We start from the raw sequence: 12,919 nt of genomic DNA on the forward strand, positions 1-12,919 counted from the left end.
TTTCTTTTTCAATTTGAAAGCCAGTTATTGGAGCAGGTTAGTGTATGGCTCATGTGTGTATAAGTTGGTGGTTTAATTAGACTCGTGTGTATTTTATTTATTGGGAACATAACTCGACTCAGGTTACACATACATACAAGGTTACCATGCAAAAGCAATTCAATCTGTTGGTGATTAACAAGACTCTGGTAGACCCCAACCTCAACTTTATTAATCAACTATCTTAAATGGGTTAGAGAGCTTCCCAATCTCTCCATGTTCCGCTATTGAGAACTAATTACAAGTAGATAGCCAAAAGATAGCCCCCCATATCCAAAACAGTATTTAAAGCAAGTAAAATATAACCAACGGGATTTGGCCCCCTAACTAACAATATTCCTTATGGGCCCACAAACATATAATACTCATCCACATATCATGGCTTCTTATTTCTACAGGTATACACATTCCCTATCGGGTGTCTATCAGATTCGTAATGCCAAAATCAGTAAATAATCTAAGTTCAAGGTGAAACAAACACAAGGCACAGACACAAATATTGGCAAAGCTAAAGTAGGGGATGGAGAAGTATTATTTGACCTTTTGTTCAATAAAGGGAAAAGTATACTACACTGAAACTCAAGCAAAACACCACAATCTTAGAACTTAAAGTAGGACTATGACTACCGTAGCTAGAAAGGTATAATGCTAACAAGGAGTGGGAAAAACCCCAGAACTTCATCATCATGTACGATCGTGCAGGTTACTACTGCCTGAATCTAATATTTTATACGCATGTTCTTTGCACAGGATTGTTCAATATTGACTAGCTACTTGAGAAAGAAATAATGTTGCAGATATTGTACAATAACCGAGAAAGTTACCTTTACCTCACTTCAAAAAGGTCTTCCAAAAGGAAATATTCAAGTCAGATCCAAATGTGTCAAGAATCTCACATCTCCGAGTAATTGACATGTCCTCGACAGAGAGAACTCCCAAAACGACTTCACTTTGCCTGGGAAATCTACAATTTCCACTGTATTTTAACAGGCAATCATATTATGATCGACATAAGTTGAAGACTTCACCCCGCATTAGATCAACTGGCATGTGATCGTGAGTGTATCTTTCAGGTCCTTGATAGACTCCAGTTTTCTCCAATAGAGCAACCCCCTCGTCCCTACCATATCTTGATGCATAAAGCTTCAGATATTCGATGTCCTAAATGGCATCCAAAACAGATTTCATTAACAGATCCAAGGTAAATAAAAATGAGTAGGCTATCCAGATATCCAGGCAACTGTTGCAAACTTGAACTTCAAGCAATACTATACATTGATGCAATACAGGGGCAATTGTTTGTTCCAAAAAAAAAAAAAGGATAATATGGCCAAGGGATTTTCCCCACGTTTGTATTTTGCATGGTCTACTGCCTACATGAGTTAATATTAAAGAGGTGTTTGGAACACTGAATTGGTTACTATAGTTAGTGGTTTTTTTTTTTTTTATAAGAATAACAACTTCCATTGAGAACAAAGGAAAGAATACATAAGCATACAAAAAACCAAGCCCACAAGAAAAAGAAATAAAGGGAATCTCCTACAAGAAGGGACTCCAACTATACAGAATCAAGGTCAAAGGGAAATTACAAAACAGCTTCATAATCAGAGCCTGCTGAGAATCCTGAAAGAGAACCATTGTCTAAATTTCTCCATCATCCATCTCAAGGCCCCTACACACTCTTCTATTCCTTCCATCCCACAAAACCCAAAGAATGGCACATACACTAGTCAGCCAAAGAAAACGATCTCTCTCCCTGTTCGGCGGATTGAGGAGGAACTCCTCAAACATCTCTCTGATATATCTTTGCCGAACACACATCAAGGCGAACAACTGAAAAAATGTGTCAAAATCACAGTACCAGAGAATATGATCCAAGTCTTCCTCCAACTTCCTGCACAGAATACAACAAAAACGCCCAACCAACAACAGCCTCTTCCTAACAAGCCTATCCAGCGTGCTAATAAAACCACGGAGAACCTGCCAAGTAAAAAGTCTTGTTTTCTCCAGATCTTTATCCTCCAAATCGACGAGAAAATAAACTCTCCCCTAGGAGAAGGGTTCACTAAACACTAGAAGTAGGACTTACACGAAAAGCCATCTAGAGGATTAGGACTCAATACTCACATGACGAGGGGCGACTCTCAAGAAGAGAAAGAAGGGGCAACCACATCAACTGTTTACCTATTAGAAGGACACAACTGAACCCAAAAGAAAAAGAACAAGATCTCCCCGTCCACGAAAGAACATCAGACACAAATGATTTTTAAGAGACAATAAACAATACAATTGAGGGAAAGAACCACAAAGAGGTCTTTTCCCCACCCAGAGATCTTGCCAAAAATATGTCTCTCCCATCCCCACCACAAAATGAACCCAACGAATAAAAATAGGGCGCACTTTCGTAATATCTTTCCAAAGATTCCGGTAACTGTCGTGAATCCCATTTGCCAGCCACTCAAAGAATGGGGGCCATTTTTACTATAGTTAATGATAACTATAATTAGTGGGTCATAATAGTTGGTGAATTATAATAGTATGTATTTGGAGTCCAAAATAATTGCACATGGGTTATAATAGTTTGTGTTTGAGATGTAAACTATTTTTATTTGGGTAGGAAATGGTGAACTTTGTAGCAAAGAAGAAAAGAGAGGATGCGCGAAACATAGTAAATGTAACAAATAATAAATATGATAGCAGAGAGTGTTTTAAAAATAGTATTTACTCTTATAAATAGTTGTACACACCACTACTATAGGTGGCGTCCCAAAAATAGGTGGGGTATAACAGCCCACTCCACCAACATCTAGTTGGTGCCCCAAACGGTCCCTAAGATACGTATTATAATGCAAGGTCAAATTAGGCATCTAATGGGAGTTAAAATCACCTGCAAACCGCTAAGAAGACGCTCGAGTCTTACTGAAGCAACTGGCTCATGTGAAGATGAGAAAACCTCCCCAGGGTAGAAAAGCACTCCATCTCCAGGAGGTAGGCCTCGCCTGAATCTTATCTACTCAGAGTATGAATAGAGATTTGTTAGGAAGGCATGTAACACGTTCCTTCAGCACTTAAGAGGTTTTACAGCTAGGCTAGTTTACCTCTGCACTCGGAACCGTTGCCTTCTCATAACAGTTTGCACCCCAATAAAGAAATCCAGTCCCGCCTTCTTTCCATACACGCCACATGACAGCACGATGTTGGGTACCTCGCATCCCAAGGTGCCAATTTGGATGGGGATCACCTGGCCCCATGCAGACATATGTCCACCATTCCTGCCAGAAATGTAAAGTTATCCTCAGCAGAGACCTATGCAGAAGGACTTTAATCTTCAGACCACAAGAGGATAGCAACCAATTTAAGAGAACTGAAATAGAATATTCACATATGCCTGAACCAACGATGCAATAAAGAATGAACAAAAATATTTCATGCATCGAGAATTAACTTTTTTGGAAGAAACATCTCAATAATCAATTAAATATGTGAAACCTAGATTAAAACAAACATTTTTAATTTGGAGACTAAATGAGACAATATTTGAGAAAAATGGTGCTTTGCAACAATACAAGCAGTACATACCAACTCCCTAAACTTATCTAAGGAGGAAAAGGAGTATCGTAAGAGACCACCATTACGTTTACACAAAATGGTCCAAAGGAAAGCACGCTTAAGAGTCATCCAAATTATCTTTTCAGTAACACCAAAAGGATCCCCCAACAAAAAAGACGTTATCACATCATTAGATGGTATGAGAACAAATGAGAGACCAAACAAATGCTTCCAATATTGTGTTCCAGAAACGAGAAGCAAATGAGCAACGCACAAATAAATGAGTTGGAGATTCAAACTAGTATTAACACATACACCAAGGAGAGAGACATATATGTTTGGCAATCTAGATTTTGACTGACTATCTAAATTTGTTTTATGTTTTCCAGATTTATTGAGTCCTACAAATATATTTTTGTGAAAACTATTTTATCTAAACCGTGCAAATTCTGAAAACAACGTTTTCAGTGTATCCAGATGTTTAATTTTAAATTTTAAAATGCATAATTATATTAAGAAAAGATTCAAACATTTAGAAATATAGTATTTCGTGATAAACTCAACTCATTTTTTAAAATTAAAATATGCATCACATAATTTATTATAAATTACATAATAGTACAAAATAATAATTATACAAAAAGTTTTAACTGAAACATCTACATAAATTAATTAATAGTAGTTTAAATTCAACCTAACATTTTGTGGATAACTACAACTAGTTTTATGATTTATAAATATAGTATCAAACACATTTTAAATAATTCAATTTCTCATTGTGTGGTTAAACACATATCTGAAAACATAATATACGACCTTGTTTTCATTGAATTCCTCATTTTCAAATTTCAATTTTCAGATTGTCGGCCAAACAAACCCTAAAAGCACTTACTTAGAATGAAGAATCAGTCATCAACTCTAGTTTACAAACTGCAAGCACCAGGAGTCTTGAAACAACTCAAAACCAAATTGGAAGCAGTAATTTAGAAGAAAATTATTGTAAATGAAAAAACTGCTTAAAATTTTTACAAAATATAGCAAAATTTCAGATTCTTTCAATGACAAACACTGACAGACGTTGATAGAATCTGAAATTTTGCTATATTTTGTAAATATTTTTGTTCATTATGTTGTATTTGAAAATGCCCCTAATTTAAATGACCAAACATCCCTGGCAAAATAATAGGAGTATCATTATTTAGCTAAGAAAGTTGCTGAGTAAATTATTATAAGTAGAGGGGGTGGAAAAAGATGAAGGTCCTATCACAAAAACCTAGAGATAAAGAGAGAGGAAGTGAGGAAGTCATGGAGCCTTATAACAAAATGGTGCATAGTTACACAACCTTACTTGAACAAGATAAGATATGTTTTATATATTGTACAACTGTATCTTTGAGTTATAAAGAATGAACAGCAAACGTAAATAATACAAAGCCCTGAACGTATTCAGCTCAAATCTTCTATCAAACAGGTGATTGACCATAAATGTACAACTTCATAGACACTGATAAATGAGAATTTTGACATTGTAAGTAGAATATGACACTAAATACATCCAGGGGCATATGATTTCAGATAATCATTACCTCACCGTTCTCTGGTTGTAATTCAGCAATTATATCCTTGACCAGATCCTCTCGATTACCAAGCACCCATTCACTGTACAGTTAAAATAAAAATAAAGAACAAATGTTTTTTGATGCTAAACAACTTAGTGTTAGTAGTGGCAAGACTAGAGGAAGACCGTCAGATTTTGATAAGGCAACAAAATATAATTTTATGTTGGAGTGTCTAATCCCTGTAACAATGTCAACTTAAAACAGGCAGCAGAAACTAGTCCTCCAACCTACAAGAACCTGGCCTGTGAAATATATTATATATTCACCTCCCATTACACTCATTACTGCTACAAGACACGTTAATTCTTTGGCTTGTTCCTTCTATTTTTATGTATCTTACTCCCTCCACATGCAATTAGAGTATTACCTTGTGCAATAAATTTGAGTATGTGGGCGCAAGAAACTTGGAACCTTCACAAATGCTTCAAACGTAGTGGGTGCAAGAGGTGCATCACTGGGTCCTGCAAAAAGCAACAACCGCAAATTAAATTCATGATTATGTATTCCTATGAAAAACTCTGAATCAAATCCTCAAGAGCCAAAACTTCAATCACAAGAGATTTATGTATGAATACAGTCAATGAAAACTCTCATACCATCCATGTATCGCGCAAATTATTAATCTAGCAGGAAACTTTGTGTAATCACTCAGAAAATTGTAATCTGAGTTTGCAATAGAGTGAATAGACCAAACAAAAACAAGATCATGTCTAATACCACAATAGTATGTTGTCAATACACGAGCATCAGGAGCATAAGCACGAATCTCGCTAGACATACTGCGAACAGAATCAAAATGTTCCATATTCAATGGCTGCCACAGAAAGTTTTGAAGTGGTAAGCTTTATGAAAGAAGAAAAGAAAAAATGTAGTGAAGCTTCATTTAATCAGTCTAATAGATTTATAAGACAAAATCATTTAAAATGATCATATTGATCACTGGCCTACAAGATCACAGCTGTATTAAACATGGAACATTAACTTTAAAATTTATAACAATTTAATCTTTGCCATTAAAAATTCCATCAAAACTATTTGTCATATCATGGAATGACTTAGCTTTCTTAGTTTATAGCTGCATTTGATCTCCAATCGATTTATCAATCTACATATTAAGAAAATTCATTAAATCCTTACTGTATTTCTCAAATAGACTCAAGTGTTACAAATTTTAAAGTGATATTAAAGTTCAAGGAGTAAATTATTTGGACTAAAGGACTAATTTGTTCTTTCCACAAAATATTGGGAACAAAGTTTTTTAACCTAATTGTTAAATCTCTAAAATGAATATTACTCCCAACATGCTATAGACGGGACAGAACAAGTATGGGTTGGATTTGGGCGACTACAACATAAATACCTCGTCCCACAGGTAAAAATAAGCTTTCTTCCAGTGCGTCTTTGTCCTCAATATCTCAACTTCTCTTTGCAAGTAATCTTTTCCCGTATCGCCACTGTGGCATATCAAGTTGGTGGAAGTTCATCAGTTTCGATCTCAAACATACCTGACATAAGTGAATGGAGGAAACTGAGAATTTACCCAAAGACTGCTCTATATGGTACAGCATAAGCTGATAGTCGTGGGTCCGAAAAATATTCATCTGACTTTGGATGATCAGCTATATAGGAATAAAAGAGTAAGCTAACATCAGATTAAGAAAGCAGCAAAAAGCAATATACTATCAGAAAGTTAGAACAATCAGAAGTCATCACATTTTGCAATGCGATAAATTATCATACAGTTCCTGGTTTGTTTCATCATTATACCTGGCCAGGGGCAGGTGTAAGTTAAAACACGCATCCCATCACCCCATCTGCAGAAATATGGACTGATTCTATATTGAAGAAGCCATTTAAAATGATCATCCAATGCCTCAAACCACTCATCAGTACCATGTTCAACGCCAAAACGATCTTCAATTACAGTATCGGATACCTAACTAATAGTTAAGAATTGAAAGCAAAATGTTTCTGGCATGTATCTAACTGTCTTCGTTCCTTGTTGCATAAAAAACCAAATAAAATAAAACAAATCCACCAAACTCTGAGGCTCTCAGTAGCCTATTAAGAAAAAATTATTTCAAGGAGGAGGACCATGAGATACCTAGATATATAGTTTAAGTCCATCTAAAAACTTGTATTGATCTTCAAACAATAGTAACTTATCTTTTATATAAAGCAAGGATACACCAATTACGGCAGGAAGTGAAGGAGTAGCAGGTATTGTGAAGTCCCAAACCGTCAACATTATCTTTACACGTACTGAAAGGTTTGAAAAGGCATCTTCATCCATCACATCAATTGAACCATTCTCAGAATAAAATTCAGAAAACGATGGGGAGAGAATAACTCTTTTTAAAGAAGCAGTTGCAGATTTCACTCTTTTTACCTAAAAAGACAATGTTTCATACAAGCAGCTTAAATGCCAGCAAACATGACACATGGTATTTATATTATAAGCAAGGTTAGAATGGTAGATCCACAACCTACCACTTCCTCCAGTGGCTTCTCATCAACAATTTCCATAATATCCAGACAGCTCCTAAGTTCCTTATATATTTCATGCTTCTCAGCTTTGCCAAGGTACTGTGTTGAGGATCTGATGCAGTTTAGACCATTTACCCGTAAGTCAAACATCACAATGCACACACGAAAAAAATTCACATTTTTTGAGCTGTAGAAGTGAACGGACTCACTCTGCATCTGTTTTTATAGCAGTGATGATGATTTCTCCCTCATATTGACCTGGGGGTTGCATATTTGGGACATCAATGGAAACCCAAACTGCAGTAGTTTCTCTGCAACATTATATATAATTGCAGAGTCAGACAAAATTGACCCATCATTTTTACACAACATAACATAAAAGATCCCAATTCAAAACATAAGTCGTCACTACCCTGGAAGAAGGTTTATTTGACTAACTGGAAGATCAAGTGGGACAAGGGCATCTGGAACACCTAATATGGGCACCACACGCCTTAACCTCAATGATTGTCCAACAACTAACCTGCACACAAATGCTTCTGGATGCTTATAAGGAGAATATGAATGGAATAACGCACTTCTGGAGTGCTTATAAGAAGAATATGACTGGGATAACGCATTGAACTGTGTCTGAATAATTGCCTAGTGGCACTAACCGATCACCAGATGTGGAGCATAAATCACCAGAAAAAACCTGCACAATTCCAGCCACCGAGGAAGCGCCCCAGGATATTTTTGGACGCATAGCAATTTGAACACTTTCCCTCTCATTTCTAGCTGCCAAAAGATTTATCTGAAAAGATAAGACTAAACTTAAAATTCCATGATTGATGCACAAGAAGTAGTAAAATATTTCATACAACATCATGATAAAAAAAAACTCCAAAGAACGTTCAAATGTTAGAACATTCAAATATTTTAATACTCGCAATCACAATGCCACATCTTAAGGTCAAATCCTCACAATAAGCAGTTGTCAGAATTACCAGTTGTCAGATCCAATCAGTTGATAAGAAATAAGCAAACGAGATGTTTCAAGTTCCTCTATGTTATAGTTATAGGAAAACAAGTGAATACTAGCATCAAATTTCAATTACTAGTTTCTGTTTTATTAGTTGGATTAACAAAGACATTATCCCGTGAATTAAGAATGTTCATTAACTAAGACTAAATTTGTCAACTAGTGAAATAGTTAATGAACAAATAGTCTGTAGGATTCAGAATGTAAACAGTCTCCAAAAAAGAATTAGAATTTCAATAACTCATACAATTTTGTGGTGGCATCGCCCTAAGCTCCCCAAACCCACCCCCACCCCCAAGAAAAAATAATCCACAAACTTGAAACTCATTACGTACTAATAAATACAATCTTCTGGCTTCCGTTAGAACCAATAGTAGGAAGAAGAAACTAATTATATATCTTTCGTACTTACAGTTTCCAAACGTCTAGGCATTTCCTGAGGTCCGACATTTGCCGTGCTTGGCATGCACCACACATCTACTAGATCAGCTGTAGGAACTTCTGTGGGATCAATAGACCTTTTAGGGAGAGTTGATGTATGTAAGGTGCCATCATTCCATCCATAAGCAGTTCCTCCTCCTGCAACGCCCTCGACTGGGGGCACAATAATACCCTGAGGATTCCCTGATAGCGGAATAAACAATCATGGTCTCAAACAACCAAAATATAAGGCAATAACCATAACATTTTTGTTTCAGAACGCCAATACTAGAGCATTCATTGTAGAAATGGAACTCTAAGAGGCATCAGAAATCCTTCATCAAGTTTTGACACTACCAAAAACCAGAAAACTTGAGGATTCTACAGAATCTGACTACTTTACAGTTCATATGTAAAAGAAAATCACCAATTTAATTGCCAAATATCAAAAACTAGTTCCAAACTAAATATAATGTCTAACAAGCAATTTTCCAATAACTGGACGATATTCCAACAAACTGATAGTGAAGTTAACATACGCCACTATATGTATGTGGCTAGGCTATAAGCTGAAGAAGATAAACCGCCTTAAAAATTCACTCGATTGAGAGCATGAAGTGAGGAATATATTCTAGTAAAGGCAGAAACAAGCACATGACACCCTAAACTCATGGCAGATAAATCGATAATCAAACCTTCCTTGCCAAAAACAATGGTGGACATCCTAATCCTAATTTTCTCATCTCTCTTTCTGCCATTCTCTTAGTTCAGTTTATGTCGAGATCGACGCGGATCGTAAATGGGGAAAGGAATCCATAAAAGCACAGGATTAAGTAAACCCGCATAGATCATATTCAAGAGGGAAGTGAAGGCAATGGTTATTACTAACCGGTGTTGTCCATTTGCAGAGACGGCCGAGGTATAGAGGTCACAAATTGTAGGGATTGTAAAGCGTTTTCCAGTCCAGTTTCAGATTATGAAGAGGAAAATCAAGTGAAAGAGAAGATCGCAGCGCAGTCGAAGAAGTATGAAGGATTGGGTTGGCAATTACGAGAAGGAAAGACGAAGAAACGGGTAACTGGTACATCAAACTTCTTCGCTTTATGCCTTGTCCCCCCCTACTACATTTCCATTCATCGGTGTCGTCCGATTTTTCACTTTTAATTACACACCTGTGATATGTAAAGACGTGGCATGTAAGGCGTAACACGTATGATAACCTTTCACATAACTTCTTCGCTCAAAATCTCAACTTTTTCTCGGGCCACCCAGATTGTGCCCGAGATCATTTAATCAAAGATTTGGATATTAATTATATCATAACACATTGCTATTTCCTATTTCCTATTTCCTATTACCACCCCATATGATTATATCATAACAATTGCTTTAGAAACCATCAACAAGTTTTAGTGGGGATATCCTACCATTTCTATTGCCAATTGCCAATTCTTTAATATATCTATTTGGAAGTAAAATTGCATGATTTTCTTTTGGAATCTCATAATAAAATTGAACTTGTTCCTTATTTTTTCAAGATTGTTGAAATTTATTTGAATACCACCAAACATATATGTTTCTCTTTCTTAAATAAGTAGATATATATATTTTTCACACATTTTGACTTTCTCTTTATTATCTTCAACACGATAAAAGAAATATTAAAAAATAATTATCTGTTTTTTTACCTTACAGATTGAACTGTCTAAAAATAATTAAGGAAAAAAAAAAGAAGAAACTAATTATTACATATGTACTTGCAAAGACAGGAGTCTATGTAAAGTATGTTCTCTTCTCTAATCTTTTATTCTACACCTCCATACTCATCTTCTTCTTCCTCCTCTTGTTCTGCATTTTCATAATCATCTTATTGTTCAGTTCTCAATGGCTCAACATAATTTTATTTTCTATTTTCTAAGTTTGTTGTTGTTCGTGAATAGTGATCCATTTGACTTCTTCCAACTGCTTAAACAATGGGGTCCAAACAAATGTAACCACACTCTTGGCATCCATTGTCACGCTAACTTCAACCCATATTCACCATTCATGCATCATGGTCGAGTAACTTTTCAAATGCTCAACTTTCTTGTGTAGTTAATACAAAGTTTACATCTAATCAGGGTTTCCATCTTCTTCAATATATATATACGTGTGTGCTGTGCTTTTTTTCTTTCTTTAGCATTTTAACCATGGGTTCAACATGCTTTTATTTTATTTTGGGTTACTGCATTTGAAACATAGCTAAATATATACTGATCAGATGTAATGAGTGGGTCGAACTCTGACTTTTGGAAACGTGAATGGAACACACACGAGGCATGTGCAAATCCCCTTCTACCTTATTTCAGTATTTCCAAATTTCTTTGAATATTCGAAAGAATAAAAATTATGATTTCTTGGCAATCTTAAATGTTGTTGGGCTCAACCCCCAAAAGCGGAAAGATCTTGTATCTCAAAACATCTTAAACCCCATTTTGAAGGCAACAGAAAAGAAACCTAACGTCTGCGATAACAACAATCGTATAACTAGAAAATGTAATTGTATGAAATTGCACTATGTTTTGACAAGAATGTCTTTATCTTCATTGACTGCCCTCAGTTTGTTAACAACAATTGTCCATCTAGATTTGTGTGGTTCCTCCCACAACAGAGTTTAGTTCGTGTTTTAGATTATCCATGATCATATTTATTTCACTTCTTATTGTTTATTATGCTTAGAAGACCTATTTCTTGGAATTGTAAGTTTTTTTCTTTATTAAATCCCTATGTGTGTTCATTGTGTTGTTGTTTGATGTTTAAATAAATTTGTGTGTTCATTGTTGTCGTTAATAGTGTAAGGCCTTGATCGTGTTCTACCTTATGCAATAAAATTCATGCGATGAGATCGTTATGTGACATAAGAGATTGCAAAGTAACTTACGGTTGCGGTTGCATTTTAAGCTACACAATGAGAAAGGTTATGCAATAAATTGCTATGCGTTATGAGCTTTCTTCACTAGGAAGTAATGACATCATCCTAGTGTAAACAAGTCCGCAATTTATTTGACTTTGTCGTCCAATAAAAATTCAAGAAAAGAAAGTGGTAGTGACACATGGCATTCTGACATTGGACCATTCTCACCCTTGGACATAAGTAATTATTCCGACATGGGAGACTTCACCAAATAAACTTATAAATAGGTGAAGTCAATTATTTTGAAGTTGTTTTTACTCTGAGCTTACTTAAGAAAAATTTGAGAAAGTTTCAAGATTTTCAGAGATTTCTCACGAGCTTGAATCCGACAAGGAAGTGCAAGAAAGTTGATAAGTTAGGCGAATAAGCCAGCTGATTGTGAGTGGATCTTCCTAAAAACATTTTAAAAAATAAAATAATTTATAATATGTTTAAATTCTTAATTGTATTTAAATTCTTAATTGTATTTCTATGGAGACCTTGAGTTATATAGTTTCTCTTGTGATTTCCAATTATTAAAATGCATATGATACAAATGGATTGGGTTTTAATATGATCTAGAACAATGAAATGAGATGATCTTATGTGATTTAGGATGATTCTACACATTGATTAAATATGTGACTGATATTTATGATACGGCTGACATGTGTGTGTGGATGTCGTTATGGATTACTAGTAGTTGCCTCATACTTGTAGCGATGTGTCATTCTACAACTATGTCTCCTTTGGGATTCATCAATTATTGTGTTTCATTAGAGATTCACAAGTTTGGAATATGCGAGATATGTACAAGATGTGTGGAAGATAATATACATGTACCTAAAAAAA

At 35.4% G+C, this 12,919-nt stretch overlaps 1 protein-coding gene across 3 annotated transcripts; it reads right to left on the minus strand.

Annotated features, from left to right (window-relative positions):
* Window positions 1–538: 538 nt before the first annotated feature.
* LOC101205217 lies at window positions 539–10,289 on the minus strand. Of its 3 annotated transcripts, none has more exons than XM_004147743.3 (16): window positions 10,025–10,289; window positions 9,128–9,339; window positions 8,351–8,487; window positions 8,107–8,217; window positions 7,904–8,005; window positions 7,698–7,806; window positions 7,396–7,596; window positions 6,975–7,143; window positions 6,748–6,826; window positions 6,568–6,661; window positions 5,925–6,021; window positions 5,575–5,668; window positions 5,175–5,247; window positions 3,138–3,311; window positions 2,927–3,049; window positions 539–1,200 (listed from the first exon to the last, which is right to left on the minus strand). In XM_004147743.3, exons 1-16 carry the CDS (start codon window positions 10,035–10,037, stop codon window positions 1,039–1,041), a joined length of 1,950 nt encoding a protein of 649 aa, XP_004147791.1. In that variant the 5' UTR covers window positions 10,038–10,289; the 3' UTR covers window positions 539–1,038. The 3 variants fall into 3 exon arrangements, with proteins under 3 accessions (XP_004147791.1, XP_031738877.1, XP_031738876.1); XM_031883017.1 differs by having other exon boundaries at window positions 8,351–8,471; window positions 9,128–9,328; window positions 10,025–10,284; XM_031883016.1 differs by having other exon boundaries at window positions 9,128–9,328; window positions 10,025–10,284.
* Between the last annotated feature and the right edge of the window lie 2,630 nt (window positions 10,290–12,919).

The sequence above is a fragment of the Cucumis sativus genome, chromosome 3 (assembly GCF_000004075.3).
Source record: "Cucumis sativus cultivar 9930 chromosome 3, Cucumber_9930_V3, whole genome shotgun sequence".
Taxonomy (NCBI): domain Eukaryota; kingdom Viridiplantae; phylum Streptophyta; class Magnoliopsida; order Cucurbitales; family Cucurbitaceae; genus Cucumis; species Cucumis sativus.